At 37.0% G+C, this 19203-nt stretch overlaps 3 protein-coding genes across 3 annotated transcripts in view; 2 read left to right on the top strand and 1 right to left on the bottom strand.

Annotated features, from left to right (window-relative positions):
* Positions 1–1158, top strand: part of LOC306877554 (uncharacterized protein) — a 29092-nt gene extending 27934 nt beyond the window's left edge. The window contains exons 16-17 of the mRNA XM_079429386.1: positions 249–383; positions 513–1158. Coding sequence (XP_079285512.1) covers positions 249–383; positions 513–776 — 399 coding nt within the window. The 3' untranslated portion in view covers positions 777–1158. The remainder of the gene's footprint in view (positions 1–248; positions 384–512) is intronic.
* A 546-nt stretch (positions 1159–1704) lies between these two features.
* On the top strand, positions 1705–4457 carry LOC306877874 (ras-related and estrogen-regulated growth inhibitor-like protein). Its single transcript, XM_079429887.1, has 4 exons — positions 1705–1852; positions 1938–1991; positions 2091–2167; positions 3005–4457. The coding sequence occupies exons 1-4, from the start codon at positions 1738–1740 to the stop codon at positions 3413–3415; spliced, it is 657 nt and encodes a 218-aa protein (XP_079286013.1). The 5' UTR covers positions 1705–1737; the 3' UTR covers positions 3416–4457.
* A 186-nt stretch (positions 4458–4643) lies between these two features.
* On the bottom strand, positions 4644–18434 carry LOC306878552 (uncharacterized protein; the record flags this gene model as incomplete). Its single annotated transcript, XM_079430983.1, has 7 exons — positions 4644–5881; positions 9366–9632; positions 16042–16232; positions 16546–16783; positions 17873–17955; positions 18128–18326; positions 18411–18434. 7 exons carry the CDS (start codon positions 18432–18434, stop codon positions 5444–5446), a joined length of 1440 nt encoding a protein of 479 aa, XP_079287109.1. The 3' UTR covers positions 4644–5443.
* Positions 18435–19203: the final 769 nt, after the last annotated feature.

The following is a 19203-nucleotide window of genomic DNA, read 5'->3' on the forward strand; positions in this document are numbered from 1 at the left end:
ACTAATTTTGCCATTTCATAGGCAAATTATCTGATATATTAAATAATGATACACATTCATCATTAATATATCCTCACAGTCAGTCTTCAGGGCTCCTCTGTTTGATTTCATTTCCTTATTTTTTCTGAATATTTCTACCTTTATCACACCCCGTGATTTTGTTCTTTGCTTCACATTTGAATGTGTTTTGTAATAAATAGATACATCCAGATTAAAATGATTTTATAAGCTGTGCTTTATTTTTAAAGAATCACTCAAAAACAGCTGAATTTGATATAATACTCGGCCGAATCCTGGGGAAGCGGAAGCCGCCCTATCGGACTGCTGCTGAACTGGTGTCAGATGTTTGGACTCTCCTTGACATCTTGATGATGAACTCTGAGGTAAATCATTGATCACATTCATGTGTAATTTAACTGCTAAGCTTCTTCTTTGAATACAAATTCATACCTAATTATAATTTAATTGAATGTTACATAATAATGGCATGCTATTTTTGCTTTTTTCTACAGAGGAAAAGCATGGTTGTCAAACTTCAAAAATCTTTCCAGCAACAGCTGAATGAATCTTTTGGGGAGAGTCTCCATGCTTCTCTCTTGAAACGCTCCAGCAGCAAGGATCCAGAGACAGAGACTGAACGAGAGAAGCACAGAAACACTTTGAAACGCATGAGAGAGTTTTTAATGGCAAACTCTGGTACAGCTGCAAAGAAATCCTGCACTGATAAAGGGAACCAGGGAGATGGCTGTGGAAACACTACAGCTGCTGAACACTGAAGTGCATCAGTCATTACTTGCTTTTGAAATTCGCAAAAATACTTCTGTATTCTCTTGTGAAGAGGGGACCACATCACTCCCTATTTATTGTAGTAGTTTGTTTATTTAGCTTTGCTTTTAAGTAAGATGTGTATTAAACAGATTATTTCATTCTAACTCACAATTTCTTTCTGTGGTCACTTGATGCCTTGATCTGCCACGATCAATTTATGCGTGTGGGTTGTTAGCATTATTGGATGTTATGTAGCTGTGATGCCAGCAGAGGGCGCGAGGATCCTTTGGTCGCTTGGCTTTCAGTGGCGCTTTTAAGGCAAGCAGTCTTATTTGTCCCGTGTGCTGCAATAATGAAATATGACGAAATTAAACAATGCAATATCACATTAAAATGGCTGATGTTTTTAATTTCACTTTTTGTTTAGATTATAATTGTGGGAATTTACATTTGAGTCTAAAGGATTGATTTAAATCTAGGTCAGGGACATGTAAATTATATCCATGCATAAAAACCATATTCATATATATATATACATACATACATACTCTGGAATATAATATACATACATACATACTCTGGCCTACGCTGTAGAAAACATACAAGTGTATCCTAACGATTTTGTTTGAAAACGTTTTAAAACTTTTTGTTTTGCACTGTGTGAATGCATACCGCAAACAAAACAAGCTGGATTAATGGCTCACTCGCGTTGGCAAATTTTTGAGGTCGGTATGGGTTAATTGCGGTCGAAAGAGGAAAAAGACGTTTGCTGTTGCTGCAAATAACACTGGGCTACTTAATAGGACCCGTTTTGGGCGGTTTGCTAATGCGAAAAGGCGCACTGCTCTCTGATTGGTTTGAAGTCGATTTAACTTCTATAAGCCCCACCCACTGTTTTTATATATAGTCTAAGTAGAATGTGAAGCTTCCACTAAACACTCAAGACATTCACAGGGTTCACGAGGTGAAATGGTTGTTCTGGTCAAACCAAGTCCTCAGTTGGGCAGCAAAGCGATGGATGGAAATCAGCACAAATTTGAGGCCAATGTTCTGCTGCTTGGAGCAGAAAATGTTGGGAAGTCAGGTGAGCACAAAACTGAACTTGACTTTGAATGCAGAGAATTGTATTTGTTAATCTTGCAAATAATAATAAATGTATTCGTTTGCAGCCCTCACTGTGCGATTTCTCACCAGAAGGTTCATCGGAGAATATGGGGATATCGGTATGAGATTTACTATAATACCATTCATAATAACATGCAAGCGATATGTTTTTTTTATGAACGAGGAGTATTTATTAATTTCACTGTGCTCTCTTTCAGAATCAATATACAGTCATATTGACAAAACAGATGGGCGAGAGAGAGCCTTAAATATTTGGGACTCACTGTATCCACAGGTATGACCTGTGGTTTGTTTGAAATATTTGTGCTTCAATATTAGAATGTATGAAGAGGTCAAATTGTGTTTTAATATGTCAGTTAAGTTGATAGATTTTGTCAGTAATAATATCTTTTTCTTTGACTCGTCCCAGATTAGTCAAAAATAGTCCATTTGTTTTATTCTGTTAATAAGATTTGGAAAGATTTTTAATTAGTTCAGTCCAAATTTAGTTTTAGTGTTATAAAAAATGGGTGTTTTAAAAATCTTTTTAGATATTTAGTTTTTATATTATTTCTAAGTATTCACCACGGAAAAGCCTACGCTAGCATTAAGTTAAAAAACAAATAAACTCATAAAAATATGGTTTGTAAGTGTGAGTATTTGAAGTTGAAGTTTATTTGTCGTAAATTGATGGGCTCTTTGTCATTTACATCTTTATAAAAAACTATATTAATATTATTTAAAAACTATTTTATTTAAAAATAATAAATACATATATAAAATCAGAAATTATACATAAAATATTAATTAAAAAAACACACCTGATTGAATAAATATTTCTCATGAGCCAAAAGAGTTTTTGCATAAGCTACAGAAGTATGCTTAAATATGTGAAATTTGTTTTATTGACTGATAAAATTGTGCCTATGAATTGGAGAGTGAATGAAAAAGCATTATTATCATATTGAATTTTATATTTCCTGTATGAGAGAAGTGGGCATGATTTAATTGCTTTATATCATATTTAATTATGCAGGAAATGTAGATTAAAATGAGTTTATACGGGTTTTTTGCATCATGCTTTCCTGTTGAAGTTAATGTGATTTGACCCTCTGAATTCTGCGTCCTCCAGAGCTGTGAAACAACTGAATCCATCAGTGACAAGCAGCTGCAGTGGGCAGACGGTGTGATCCTGGTCTACAGCATATGCGATCGCTCCAGCTTTGAGGTGGTCCGGCAACAGGTGCAGCTCATCCGGCAGACTAGGAAGCTGTCCGCATCTGCCCCGATAATCATCGTGGGGAACAAGCGAGACCTGCTGCATCAGAGAGCCGTGTCGAGCGAGGAGGGCAGACTGTTCGCCCTCTCGGCAGACTGCGGCTTCTTCGAGATCTCGGCGGCTGAAACCTACCACGGTGTGCTGCTGGTTTTTCACGAAATCCTGAATCTCATCAAGGAGTCCAAAGCACTTAAAAAGGGGATGGTCGGAATCAAGAGTATAGTCAGAAGCGTGTCTGCAGTGTTTGGAAAGAAACGAGAGTGAAGAACTGTCGAAGACGATGAGCAAGATGAAGATATGAGGCCCCTGGCAGCCTAGCATCTAAATAGCTGAGAAGAGGACCCCGGCCGATGCGTTTTTGGGGCCGAAGGGAGTCACTTTCACCTTATTAACCTTCATGGATGGTGGAAGAAAAAAGAATAAGAAGAGAGCATGTTAGAAGTTCAGAGCCCAGCTTTATGGTGAAGAAAAGTAGATAAAGTTTGTTATAGCAAGGAGATAAAAGATGTGCTGAAGATAAGTGATCCTGGGCTTTGATACAAGTTGATCACTGGGTATGTGTATTGAAATGAACCAAGAGACGGCCCGGATCTGTCGTATAGTCCTTGTCATTTCTCACAGAATGATTCTTCAGCTCTGAACAGATGATTTAGACAAATTCGAGTGAGCTTCTGCTTTGGATTACAGATGCTTGAAATGTAGAGATGGACTTTATCTTCCCTGCATTGTTCCCTTACAAGTCTCCACTGATATTTAGATGTGAATTATTAAATGTGGCAATTGGGAGGAGACTATGTGTAGTAAAGTGTATATAGATATTTTATGTATATGTTGTAATTTCCATAACATTGTTTCCTGGCTGGTGTCTTTTGAGATTGGTGGAATGTAGTATAAATGTTAAGTCAAGTAAAGGCACGTTCACTCCAAGGACCACAGTTATAATGATAGCGACACACACAAACAATTCAGAATTGTTTTTTCCCAGCTGATGCAAACCATTGACAGCCAATCAGATTTAACATGACGTAAGCTTGAGCTTTTGTTGTCCTTTGGTGTGTACGACAACAAAGTTACTGTCAAAGTTATTGTTATAATTCTTTCTTGTGTGAACAGCCTTAAGCTCTAAAGAGGTGTTATTGACATACCATTGACCTGAATATACTTTAATCTTTCACTTTTGTATAGAAACACGATGTCATTTAATTGAAGACCTTTTTTGAGATGTTTTTAATGCTTGTTTTCAATAAATATGCCTTGATTAATTTTAACTATATATTTACTGTATTTTATTAAAACTTTTGATTGCATTTGACTGTTTTTAAAAACATCTTAGTGGCCCCAAAATTGTGAACCGTAGTATAGTCTCTTACTGTATGATTACCTAATTATTTAATCAAAAATACAGTAAAAAAACTGTAATATAGTGAAATATTACAATTTAACAATTTTTCCACAATTCATTCTATGCTCAAACAGCACTCAAAACAACAATCAGATTTTATAAAATGTTTTATTACATTTAAAGTCAATATTACATTTGTTAAAGGAAAAACCACTACAAGATAAAGGCTGTTAGTATTTTAGCTATAAATGTCCACCAAGTCATTTCTGTAGTTACACATCCCTGATCTTAAAACATAAAACGCGTCATGAATAATCAAAGTACCATTAACAGTATCTTATGCTCTCTTCTCGATTGAACATTCGTGACCTCGGACCGCATGTCAAACCAATTTTTAAACGGTTCATTTCCAACTGATCAGAATCCTTGTGTCATCGTTTCACTCAGTGCACTGATCTAACTAGCAGTCTTTCATTGACGGTCTATAGATTAAAAACTGCTTATATAATGTATAAGAACTAAGAAAGCTGAGGAATAGAAATAGTTTTATTTGGTCTAAACAAAATGCATTACATGCTAGAAAAAATGGTGCTCTCATTTCTGCTCATTTGTTGTTTCTTTGTCCTAACATCTAGAAAAAGGCATTCAAAGCTAAAAAAAAGACCACCTACCCACACAGCGCAAATCCGTACTGTTTTGATTTCATTCTAAGTACAGTGCTTTTTTTCTTTTAAACCATCTGCACATACTGAATGCTAGGCTAATGATGTTATTTAATAATTAGTCTCTACTAAGCAGATTTGTTTTTGGAAGTCTACTAGAGAAGCCACTGTGTGGATTGTGGTTTGAAGATATGTTTGCTGTACTATCCATAACAGCCTGTGAGCTGCACCGAATTGTGTTTGAATGCTCGGATTACATTTAAATCTTATGTTTGAGAAGAGTGGAGCTTAATGTTCTGTGGTTTCCACCACAGGTATGACCTGATCTTCAGATGAAGGGCCAGAGCTCAGAAACTCAAATGCCCGTTGGCTCTGTGTAACTAACTGCATAAAGGGAGACAGCAGGACTTCGGTGGCTGAGGAACGGCGGCGGATCATATCGGTGGTGGGCACAGCCAGTGTGTCAAGTTCTGGAGGGCCTGAGGGCAAAATGCCTTTGCGGCCATTTGCTGGGACTGGGGTGGGAGTTGGGGAGAGAGCTGGGCTTGATGGAAGCCCGCTGGCAGACTCGCGACGGGATCGGGCGTAAAGGCTTTTGCGGCGACGTGGGCGACTGTCCATAGCCTTGAGGAAGAGGTTGTTTGCAGAGGCACGGCTGGAGGGACTCTCAGGAAGTTCATCTGGAATTGGATTGTTTGCTGCATCGAGATCAGAAACCTGTTTTACCTGAGAGATAAGAGAGAAACAGTTGTAAAGTCTCTGATACTTTGATTATTTTGAAAATTTTATGCAGCAATTTAATTTAAACCAGGCTCACTGGGAAAACGTGGCTGTTCTGACATTTCAGCAAAATGTATATCATTATTTCTTGCATATTTCGCAACAATTCCGAAGGGAAAAGTCCAGTGAGTCCAAATCCAGATTTGAATCCTTTTTTAATCATTTATTTCAAACCAGTGATTCAGAGCATGTATCAAACTGCCAAAGTCATGTGATTTCAGTAAACAAGGCTTAGTTACGATATACAGTCAGGTCCATAAATATTGGGACATCGACACAATTCTAACATTTTTGGCTCTATACACCACCACAATGGATTTCAAATGAAACGAACAAGATGTGCTTTAACTGCAGACTGTCAGCTTTAATTTGAGGGTATTTACATCCAAATCAGGTGAACGGTGTAGGAATTACAACAGTTTGCATATGTGCCTCCCACTTGTTAAGGGACCAAAAGTAATGGGACAATTGGCTTCTCAGCTGTTCCATGGCCAGGTGTGTGTTATTCCCTCATTATCCCAATTACAATGAACAGATAAAAGGTCCAGAGTTCATTTCAAGTGTGATATTTGCATTTGGAATCTGTTGCTGTCAACTGTCAAGATGAGATCCAAAGAGCTGTCACTATCAGTGAAGCAAGCCATCATTAGGCTGAAAAAACAAAACAAACCCATCAGAGAGATAGCAAAAACATTAGGCATGGCCAAAACAACTGTTTGGAACATTCTTAAAAAGAAGGAACGCACCGGTGAGCTCAGCAACACCAAAAGACCCCGAAGACCACGGAAAACAACTGTGGTGGATGACCGAAGAATTCTTTCCCTGGTGAAGAAAACACCCTTCACAACAGTTGGCCAGATCAAGAACACTCTCCAGGAGGTAGGTGTATCAACAATCAAGAGAAGACTTCACCAGAGTGAATACAGAGGGTTCACCACAAGATGTAAACCATTGGTGAGCCTCAAAAACAGGAAGGCCAGATTAGAGTTTGCCAAACGACACCTAAAAAAGCCTTCACCGTTCTGGAACAACATCCTATGGACAGTTGAGACCAAGATCAACTTGTACCAGAGTGATGGGAAGAGAAGAGTATGGAGAAGGAAAGGAACTGCTCATGATCCTAAGCATACCACCTCGTCAGTGAAGCATGGTGGTGGTAGTGTCATGGCGTGGGCATGTATGGCTGCCAGTGGAACTGGTTCTCTTGTATTTATTGATGATATCAGCAGGATGAATTCTGAAGTGTTTCGGGCAATATTATCTGCTCATATTCAGCCAAATGCTTCAGAACTCACTGGACGGCGCTTCACAGTTCAGATGGACAATGACCCAAAGCATACTGCGAAAGCAACCAAAGAGTTTTTGAAGGGAAAGAAGTGGACTGTTATGCAATGGCCAAGTCAATCACCTGACCTGAATCCGATTGAGCATGCATTTCACTTGCTGAAGACAAAACTGAAGGGAAAATGCCCCAAGAACAAGCAGGAACTGAAGACGGTTGCAGTAGATGCCTGGCAGAGCATCACCAGGGATGAAACCCAGCGTCTGGTGATGTCTATGCGTTCCAGACTTCAGGCTGTAATTGACTGCAAAGGATTTGCAACCAAGTATTAAAAAGTGAAAGTTTGATTTATGATTATTATTCTGTCCCATTACTTTTGGTCCCTTAACAAGTGGGAGGCACATATGCAAACTGTTGTAATTCCTACACCGTTCACCTGATTTGGATGTAAATACCCTCAAATTAAAGCTGACAGTCTGCAGTTAAAGCACATCTTGTTCGTTTCATTTGAAATCCATTGTGGTGGTGTATAGAGCCAAAAATGTTAGAATTGTGTCGATGTCCCAATATTTATGGACCTGACTGTAACTATTTCATAATGTTTAGAAATTTCAATGGTTTACTGCCAGGGGTCAATCTCTATGAACTGGTGCCTATATGGATTTCCCTGATCTTGGATCAGTTTTATAAATTTGTAGACATTTTCAAGAGTTGTTGTTAGTCTCTTATTGTAATAACACATTTGCAGTTGGTTTGGAAAAGGTGTTTCTATGCATGTTTGAGTTGAGCTTTCGTTGCACCATTATAACAGGCAGGTGTCACCAGGCATTGAGTGCTTCAAAACACTGAATCATTCTGCAAAGCAACTGGTTTAACTGATTCAAAGCTTCGGAAGTCTTTGCTTCTCACTTAGCCACCTGCCCTAAATGATTTTAACCTGTTCAAGCACAAGAAGACACAAAAGAGAACAATTTGGTACCTGTGCTGAGTTCTCTTTTACGACAGACAAACAAACACAAAAGTCTTAAATAATACTTAAATGAATGTAAACAGCTGGAAGAAAATCTGATGTGTGTCAGATCTGTGCATTTGGTCTTATAGTGACATGAGCTTAATATACCTGCTGCTATCTTGTGTCATTTATATTTGCTAAATAACAAAAGAAAATTAGAAAAATCACTCTGCTCAAGTCTGCTCTTGACTGAATAACTCCTTTACTTTTAATAAGGACTAATTCTATATACTATAGTATTTCGTCCCTAAATACTGAAAAATTTCACACACTGTGTATTTCATTTCATTTTATGCAAACATAAAAATTTTATTTTTTTACTCATTTTGTTATATAATATACATAATTGACACTTTTGGAATTATATATTTAGTTTAAGACACATAAGATGTAACTGAAATAAATTCTTTGCATAAAATTTGCTGAGAAATTATGTTCTTTGTCTTGTTTTAATTTTGATAATCCATAATCGCCCCCACCAGACCAGGGTTGTACTCCTTTATGCTGTTTTTTTTTTTTAAATTAAAATGCATTTTTCTAATCTCAGAAAATAGAACTGTTTAAAAGTTGAAATATTGCCAATTTTGTTTGAACTTCAAACCCATTTAAACTCGTTCTGAAATTGAAGAGAAGTGTTTTTAGACTACAAAAATTCTTATATGGGATTGAAGTGTAATTATTTACAGTGGCCTGAAAACATTATGTACCTGATCTAAAATTAGGTACTGTTCTAAAAGAAAAAAAAAGAACAAAAAAACAAACCCATCATTCCACAAACACATTTCCCATTACTGAAAAGAAACACGGTAACATGGAGAGAAAATAAACCAGGCCATGTGATTAATGCAACACACTATGATGAAACACCGATTTGCTCATTTAGTTTTTATGGGAACAGAATGATATTAGCTTTGTTCATCCTATCAACTCTAAACAGATGTGTTTGGCCAAAAAGAAAAAGAAAGAAGAAAATTATGTTAAGACTGATAGAGACAATTATTTAGCCTTTGACATAACATGATTCTAGAGTGTTCTTTATCACTAGAACATGTACTTGTGTGTTTGTTATGAGAATTTGTGCATTAGAACAGGCTCCAGAGTGTTGTGCTTGTATGTGTGTGTGCACGTGTTCTCACCAGATCATAGAGCGGGGTGGTGTTGATGAGCAGCTGTATGAGAATCTGTCCCAGTTCCAGTAGGTCGTTCATGATAGTGCGTACCTGGGTAGGCAGAGCCAGTATCTGCTGCACAGGGGGCAAAACCTTCAGTGCCTGTATACCTGATGTGAGCTGAGCCACGAGAAGAGAACGCAGCTCCTCCACGCGATGCACCTGAGTCATGTAAAATGACAGAAGCAGCTGCAGCAGGGTCTCCACCATCGCCATCAACTGCATTACACCCACCTGAGCATGACAAATGACAGACAATACCCAATTATGAAATTAGTGACAATGGTAGATTTGAAAAGGTCTCCATTAAGCATTAAAAAGAGAATGTGACAGTATGCAGAACTTTAATTAAGTCACGTTTTTATTGCTGAACCTAGTGGCCTGGAAATGGGGGCTAACAGTTTGATCAAGTGGCAGTAATGACTCTATTCACATACCCACAGGAACGTGAATGGGGTTTTTTGGGATACACTTTCTGCTCAGTGCAAATAAATCAACAAACAGCAGAAAGTGTAATTGCTCTGAAAACTGGCTTTGTCAGCCGCAGTTGGGGTCAATTAAACCTCTCATTATCAGACTAACAAGAGACAGTACTACAAACTTTTAGACCTAAATAATATAATCTCTCTTCTGCTCGCCATTTCCTGCTTTGTCCATTTTTTTTTTTGTTTCATTTCATTTGGCCTTATTTAACTCTTCCCATGGTCAAAAACCAGATTCACGTAGTGATTTTCTATATTAAAAATTATAAATAGAAATACTTATAGTTTAGTACTTTTATGGAATTTAATTTTATGGAATCTTTTGAGTGAACTAATTTTTCTTGGCCACTTTCATGACTAATTTTTTCATTTACTGAAACTAAACGAAACATTGAGTTGAAAGTGAATGAAGTGTCAAGTAAATCAGTTTTGTTCACAACAAGATAACAAAGATGGCAGAAAGAATTATGAATTTGTAAAAATAAATGATACTGAAAATGAAATATAGGCCTACTATTAAAATGACTTAAGGAGGTTATTGAGACCAGTTTTTTTGTATTTATTTTTGTTTTCTACAGCTTGATAAAACCATGACCAGCAGTTGACAAAATGAACAGAAAATACTTTTTCTGGAGTCTATTAGTAGATTTGTTGGCACGCTAATTTTAAAAAGGATGATTCGACTTGTTTCCTTGGAAGAATCGGTTGAGTAAATAATTCAATGATGCACTGATTCAGATACTCACTTGTTGCCACTTATTTGCATAAAAATATCTATTTCCATCCAAAACTGAGAATTTAACTTGTGTGCAAAATTGGATATTGCATTAAACGTTTACAAATAAAGCACCATTTCCATCCAACGAGTCAAAGAGAACAAAATCGTCACTTCCTGATAAAATGGTACTAATCACTAAGCAGGAGAAGCCAATATATATAATAATTTTCATATATAACAGATCACTTGCGCCTCAGAGCAAGCAGACGAAATGCAATAAATGTGGCCATTGCTTTTGGAGGTGGATGCCTGCTGTTTAGGAACTCAGTCATGTAAGACGATTATACAGAAATACTTTGATGACAGACTCAGGCATTGCAGAACGATCAAAACAACATTTGAGATGCTGTGCAACGGATCGGTCTGCTAGTTAGTCAAGTAATCCCATCCCATCAGGCAAAGTCACATGAGTTTTTTTGATGCGTATGGAGGAATTTATTCGGCAAATGCGTTTCCATCTCCTGTTATTTGCATTAAATCTTTTTCCCACAAGTCAAAAACCACCTCAAGAAAGCATACAAAGTTTTTTGTGAATTAAGGGATTTTAAAAAAAAAACATACGCATAAAAACAGGGTGATGGAAGCTAATGTATGCTGCAGAAAGGGCCACTGTATGAACCAATGACCCCAATGAACCTAATAAAATCTTTTATTTTTTCGAAATCAGTGGGTTTAATCAATACCACTAGAGAATAATTTACAGTACTTTGTGCGGAAGCTGCTTGTCACATTAAAATAAATAAATCAACAATTTTGAACCAGATGTGACAAATAAACTACACGTAAGTTGATTTGAAGAATAAAAAGATTTTGAACTGTGGAACTGTGTTGAAGTCTGGTTCGTATTCAAGGCTTGTCCACAGTCCACACCACAATCAGTCAACCTCTCACGTGGAGCTTCATCTGCCACCAGACAACATGAGCGTGAGTACACAGAGCAAATGAACATGGCCAGTCTGGCAGACACAGGCACAAACAGTCCTGATTTGGCTGTAGAACCCACCCTACTATTGTCAGTTCATTTAGGTGAAGGAGAAAGTGGGTCAGCCAAATTTGAATGTCCCCACTGTGTTCTCAATTCCCATTGTCATCAGGCCCCCACCTCACCACCGGTCCACTGCACATCCCGTGACCAACACGTGAATTACTGTAGGGAATCATGCTGCCAAGTCTCACCGTTGTATGAGTCTCTGACAGCTCAGCATCACTCCACAATCTGTCACTCACATTTCTGCACTCCAGGCCCACTGGGGTGTCTTTAGAGTTTGTTAATTAAGACTCTTTTGAACACAGTGCACTAGGGTTTTCATTTTCTCAGCTCCAATTACTCTCCACCCTACTGCTGGGAGAGCACTAAAGGACCCTGTCCAGACAATAGTCCACCTTGGCCCTTCGATCCTCAGCACACAAACTTGTCTACCCATACAAAACAGAGAGGTCTGTATGGGTAGACACATCTGAGCCTGTCTGTCTGATAGAGGCCATGTGCCTAACAGGTCAGTTGAGGTAGGTTCTATCTGGACATGAGAACATCATTTTCCCATCAGTCTAACCATGCAGAACTGAGAGGTACTCTATGCTTCACTGATGGTATTGAGTAGACTCTTGGGCACAGTGCTAAAATGGAAAAATAATAATGTTGTTTAATGATTATTGGTAACACTTTAGTAGGGACCAATTCTCACTATATTAACTAGTTGCTTATTAGCATGCCTATTATTAACATATTGGCTGTTTATTAGTAATTATAAAGCACATATTCTGCATTACCATATTCTACATCCCTAATCCTACACCAATACCTAAACTTAACAATTACTTTATTAATAAGCAGCAAATTAGGAGTTATAGTCATAGTTAATGGTTTGTTGATAGTGAGAATTGGACCTTAAAATAAAATAAATAAATAAATAAAATAAAGAGTGACCTGATTATTACTCTAGGGTTAATAACTGAGGATATATACCTGGGCTCTTCATAATATATAAAAGCGTCTACCAAATGACTATATATATATATATATATATATATATATATATATATATATATATATATATATATATATATATATATATATACAGTGCCCTCCAAAAGTATTGGGACAGTGAGGCCAATTCCTTTATTTTTGCTGTAGACTGAAAACATTTGGGTTTGACATCAAAAGATGAATATGAGATGAGAGATTAACAGTTCAGCTTTTATTTACAGGTATTTTCATCTGGATCTGATACACAGCTTAGAAGATAGCACCTTTTGTTTGAGCCCACCCATTTTTCATGTTACCAAAAGTATTGGAACAGATAGAATTAACATAGATTAAAGTGAAAAAGACGTAATATTTAGTTGCAAATCCTTTGCTTTCAATAACTGCATCAAGCCTGTGACCCATTGACATCACCAAACTTTTGCATTCTTCTTTCAGTTTTGGGGGGTTGCTCCCTTCAGTCTCTTCTTTAGCAGGTAAAATGCATACTCTACAGGGTTTAAGTGTGGAGATTGACTTGGCCAGTCTAAAACCTTCCACTTCTTGCCCCTGATGAACTCCTTTGTTGTTTTGGCACTATGTTTTGGGTCATTATCTTGCTGCATGATGAAGGATCTCTCAATCAGTTTGGTTGCATCATTCTGTAAATTGTCAGACAAAATATTTCTGTAGTCTTCTGAGTTAATTTTGCTGCTGCCATCATGTGTTACATCATTAATGAAGATTAATGAGCCTGTCCCAGAAGAAGTGATGAAAGCCCAAGCCATTACATTACTTGTGTAATGTGTACTATAATGTACACCTGTGTACACTGTGTTTCAGATGAGCTTGTATGTTTGGGATCATGAGCAGATCCTTTCTTTCTCCAAACTTTAGCCTTTCCATCACGTTGGTCCATAAAATCAGTCCACAAAACCTTGTCCCAGAATTTTTGAGGCTCGTTTCCTATTCTTCTTGCTAATGAGTGGTTTGCATCTTCTGGTGTAGCCTCTGTACTTTTGTTCATGAAGTCTTCTGCGAACAGTAGATTGTGATACCTTCACTCATGTTCTCTGGAGGTTGTTGCTGATGTCACTAACAGTTGTTTTAGGGTCTTTCTTTACAGCTGTCACAATGTTTCTGTCATCAACTGCAGATGTTTTCCTTGATCTACCCGTTTGAGGTGTGTTACTTAGTACACCAGTGTTTTTTTTCTTCCTCAGGAGATTCCAAATGGTTGTACTTGCTATTGCCAGTGTTTGTGCAATGGTTTGATTGATTTTTAATCTTCTCTCAGCTTCACAATTGCTTGTTTTTTCACCCATAGACACCTCTCTGGTTTTCATGTTGCTTACACATCTAACTAACTATAAATGCATTCTGCATGGATCTGAAACTGAGCGCAGACATTCAGTGCTATTTATTGTTTGAATAATCAATTAATAGGACACACCAGGGCAACAAAACACACCTGTCAGTCACATGTTCAAATACTTTTGGTAACATGAAAAATGGGTGGGTTCAAACAAAAGGTGCTATCTTCTAAGTTGTGTATCAGATCCAGATGAATCTATCTATCTATCTATCTTTATTTTTTTCAAATAATGTTTTTGTATATAATATAAGTACATTATAATAAATTGTAACATATTCCCGAGATGGCAAAGCTCAATTATCAGTAGCCATTACTCCAGTCTTCAGTGTCATATTTGTTCTCTAACTCTTTTTTTTATCCTGTAACTGAGTGTGTTATCTGTGTGTGCGGGTGGGTGTTTATGTCACATGCAGCAACCGCCAAACGGCACGTAGCACTAGATCCCACTGGGCTTCCAGCTCAATCATGACCATCTTCCCTCTAAATAAGAAGCCTGACTTCTTGATTTCAGCTTTGATTTCTGAGAAACAAAATACTGCCGTCTTATTACGCAAACAGAAACGTTTCATAATTTATTTTTATTGCCATTTTGAGTCACTAGGACTAATCTGCTAGACTATCAGATGCTAAAGTCTAGCTTGAACGTTAACTTTAATATGAAGAAGTGTACAAATGAGTGACTATGACAAAATCAGAGGAGATAAATATACTCCACTTCTAAGGGACTAGAAACATAGTTGTAAAATAATATTGTATGAATAAATTCTGTTATCAATTAGGCGTGTTATCACTTTGGCATGGTACGGATTAGTGTGAAAAAGATCATACATATTATGTTTTCAGCTCAGTAATACAGCTTTAACTTTTCTCTCCCCTTCCCCATGTCCTTATTTGCCTGAATGTGTCTCAGGGGTCTTGATTTGGAACAAGTAATTGCTGTGATTTTATTGTATGTGGGCGAGTCTGCAGACAGGATGCCCTGAGGGTGGCAGGGCACAGTGAATGACTGCAGCATGGTACCGCAGCACGTAGACTGTCTATTTTAACTTCAGACTCAAAGAATAGGGGATAAGCTATGGTTTGAGGAGGCACTCCTTGCCGATATCATCTTGTCAGTGTAAACGTTTGAGCCACTCACTCAGACATGTCTGCATCTATATTTATTTTGTGATTTAATCTTATACCACTCTCCATTACTGACTCGTGAATCACGTCCTCGTTATCCTGGGTCTCCTTCAGTGTTATTTTAGTATTGAGATACTATTATAGTTTTTATTTTATGGTTTATTTAAATATTATAGTGATAGTTTTTATTATTAATTTGAATTAGTTTGTATTTTTATATTTTCTGTTTTAATTTTAATTAAAGAAATTTAGTATTTTTTTGTTTTTTTATCATGTTTTTCTATATGAATATATAGTTTTATTATTATTTTATTTCAGTTTTAATTACTTTAATACATCAAGCTAAACTAAACTTTACTTTATTTCAGTTAACATTTATATTATTTCAAATAACATTTTTTATGTTTTAATTGATAAATAATAACCTGGGCACTATGATGAGGTGTGGGATCGACCAATTTGTACTTGTATGCAGGAATTTGTGTAAATATAATGACAAAATACAGAACCTTTTTTATGCACTGTTGATAAATGAGGCCCCCTGGTCTGTTTCACTGTTAAAAAAAAAAAAAAAAAAAAAACCTTGAGAAAGTTGAGAAAACTCAAAAATTTGCTGAAGCTGGTTGCCTTAAAATTTTAAGTTGGCGCAACTTTTTTTTTTTTTTTTTTTTTTTTTTACAGTGTTTGAAGGGCCCAAGTCTTTCTCTCTCTCTACGTGTTGGAAAGTCAAATAAAATAATTTATAGGCTATTAAAATATGAAAATTGGAATATAATTTTCAGGACTTGATATCTACACATGTTATTTACTTTAGTATGTGCCATCCTCAAAAGTCACTATGACTTTATGAACATTTGGCAGAGCATTTAGTTAAGACATGGTCAGAGAGTTAGAGATTTGTTTTTGTACACAGGGCCTACCGTCTCGGCAGCTGCCCCCAGCATCTGCAAAGCGCTGTCCAGTCTTTCTCTCAGCTTCATCAATCTGTGGTACAGCTGAAGGTACAGGCACAACAACAGGCTACGTATACGTGTCCACATTCGAGGCTCTTCATCATCATCATCATCATCTTCATCTTCATAGCTCTGCACTCCTCTCTCCCACTCACGACCTGCAGGATGAGAAAGTGCAAAGCGGTTGTGATTTCAAAACAAATTCTATTATTCAGAATTCAGCTGAAAGAGGCTCTACTTAGTCTCTGAGAGTAAAAAAAAAAAGCTAATTTGATAAAATATTATGTTACTATGCGTTTCTCAATACCCTCTGAAAGTGAGATGGTGCCAAACGACTAGCAAAACAGTAGAGCATTTGCGCCCCCTTGTGGTTAAGTCTTTTTAATGTTTTTTTTCATGATAATTTCAGACAAAAAAATGTGTCTCCCTGTTCGGTCAGAGCCTGTATGAGTCCGTGCCACACTTTCTTACGCAGCGTGGGTGGCAGAGGTAGATAGTAGGCCACCGCCGCCTCTGACTGAGTGAGGAGCTCATCCAGACCCGCGGTGATCACTCGCCCAGGAGCCGAGTCTTGAGCTTCCGCCAGGAGGCGCCAGCTCAGCTGCATCAGGTTATCCCATCTGTCCACAGCTCTGTCCAGCTCATCATTCACTCGAGACTGCGCATCATCCAGCCTCGAGAAGAAAGTGTCCTTCAGATTAGCAACCACCTGAGGGAAGAGAGGGCAAGGAGAACATCAAGAGAGATATGAAACATCCAGATTTACATGTTCATTTGACCAAGCACAGAGGGAAAACAAAAACACACGTACAACAAACATAGCCACAAACACATACTAATAAACAAGTTACTTTGGACCAACTTCATCTTAATAAATTATGTAAAAATTAACAGTAAACCTTTTTATTCTACACATTGCACTGTTTCGGTAACCGAAAAAATCAGTCACTTGAACCTTGAACTAACCCTAGCAGGAATTCATTCAATAAAGATATCACAAAAAACAAACAAGCATTAAAAAAAAAAAAAAAAATCTTTGACTTGTCTCTTAAAACCTGCCAAAAGTGGATTGCCAACCAGCAAAAATTATATGGTTCTGTCATGTGATGTATTACTGGATAATATCACGTGACAGTATCAAATCAAGTTTTGACAAAGATATTATAATACCTAATAGTGGACTATAACCTTTTGTTCAAAACAGCTTCAATCACTATATTTGAAGGGCAGCTCTAATAGACTAGTTGCGTGTCACAGCAAGCCAACATGTGTAACCATAATTGAGAGAATCATAAAACTGGCATAAACATAAACCATCAGCATCAGAATTAAAAAATTACTCATGCACACTGACTAAATAAATAAATAAAATAAAAAACAATAATCACCTAACTTTGATTCCTCAGATTAGCAAAGGCTACTGATAAATAAATTTAATAAGTAAAATATCTTTAAGATAAAAATGTATAGCAATGAAGTAGCCTTACCTCTTAATTCGCTTAATGGAATTCAAACAAAAAATACTTACTCTATTATTTTAAAATAGCATACTTACTATATATGCACTGAAGGTCATATTAAACAAAATAATAAAAAATTATTATTTTTGTGCACGTGCAAAAATTTAATAATAATGAATGAATTAAAATAGAGTTCATATATTAATTGTAATTTAAATAATTTAAAACTTTATTAATTCTGTTATTTAAAATTAATTTGTTTACTTTTACCAGACAGCCAAGATATGGCAGCTGCGATACACAACTGTTGCTCAAGTTCCACTCTCTCACACACTCACCTCTTCTGTGGGCTGTTGGAGAATTGGAAAAAGCTTCTCTAGTTGCTCCAAACCCACCAGTGCATAACTGTTCACTGCCTCGACTGCAAAGGCAGACATACAATGAAGTCACCATAATCATGATCACATTATTAAATCTGTTTCTTTTGTCCAAGTATGTCCTGACTGAGCATTTGATTTCCATTGGAAATTTGAGATTTTTCCAGTTTTATGTTAGTTCATGGATAGAGATACATCACCATATGAGGGACTTACTTTCTGGTTCTAGGTTCTGTAGCAGAGGTGCTGCTTGTTTCAGGGCTGCTGTGGATGCACTACGGACGCCCAGCTCTGCTACGCCTCCCACAAACCCGAGCAGCGGGTAACGACCTTTCATGCCTGTGTAGACAGAAGAGGCCTGCTGCAGCGCTGAGTTGACGAGTGGCAGTTTTGCCACACGCTTTAGCACATTCCCCTGCACAGGCAAGTCAGTGTCTTATTAAACATGGTAATGATGCAATAGATGAATAGTGTGAAGTTACCATTCATCAAAACTCACCTCACTGTTTCTTGTTCTAGACATGTTTGCTTTGCGCTCTGGAAGCAGAACATAAAACTTTCAAGTATGATATAGAGTGTTTCTGTTATTTCTTTTTTATTTCTTCTTCAAACTTCTGACAATATCATTTAATTTAAACTATGTCAATACTGTTCTGTATTCAATATTTGACATGCCCATGCCAAGTCAGCTGATGTCACAAGACAGTAACAAACTATATTAGAAATCCTTGCTGTGGAAATTTCATTAAGCGTTTAAACCACACAGGCCAAAACCATCTAGCATTCAAACAGTAAAATATAGAATATGGGCAGGGAGATAGAAGACTGTCATGAAGACTTGAAAATTACTGTGATCAAATACCATGGCTTTTAGACAAACTTTTATTGAAAAATAATGCACAAAAGTCCAGTTTATTTTTAATTATTTTCTGAGGTATGTTTGAGAAACATTCTTGCCGTGAATAATATTGTGGGTTAAAAAAAAGTGACAGTGGTGTAGAAGCTGTCACTTGATCACTGGTGCCCCTGAAATATTATATAAGGTAATGGCTCACAATCTCCAACGAAAAATAGATTTAAAATGTTGCACAAATTTCATAATACAGAAAAAAGGTCAATTTTATAAGTCACATTGATTTACTAAGATTGTAAAACAATTTTACAACAAACCAGTTTCTAAAAGTAGTTGTGTGACTACAAATTGTGCGTATGTCATGTTTTTGGTTATTATCGAGTAGATGGTAAGCGGAGTGTCAAAAACTCAAAGCAGCAGCAGTTCTTACCTTTGAGAT

This window comes from Barbus barbus (assembly GCF_936440315.1).
Source record: "Barbus barbus genome assembly, chromosome: 12".
NCBI classification, from domain to species: domain Eukaryota; kingdom Metazoa; phylum Chordata; class Actinopteri; order Cypriniformes; family Cyprinidae; genus Barbus; species Barbus barbus.

Bases quoted from the DNA above. Each gene is read 5' to 3' on its own strand.
- LOC306877874 (XM_079429887.1), top strand. From the start codon at position 1,738: ATGGTTGTTCTGGTCAAACCAAGTCCTCAGTTGGGCAGCAAAGCGATG. The intron at 1,992-2,090 runs GTATGAGATTTA...GCTCTCTTTCAG, and splicing joins CGGAGAATATGGGGATATCG to AATCAATATACAGTCATATT. The intron at 2,168-3,004 runs GTATGACCTGTG...TGCGTCCTCCAG, and splicing joins GGGACTCACTGTATCCACAG to AGCTGTGAAACAACTGAATC.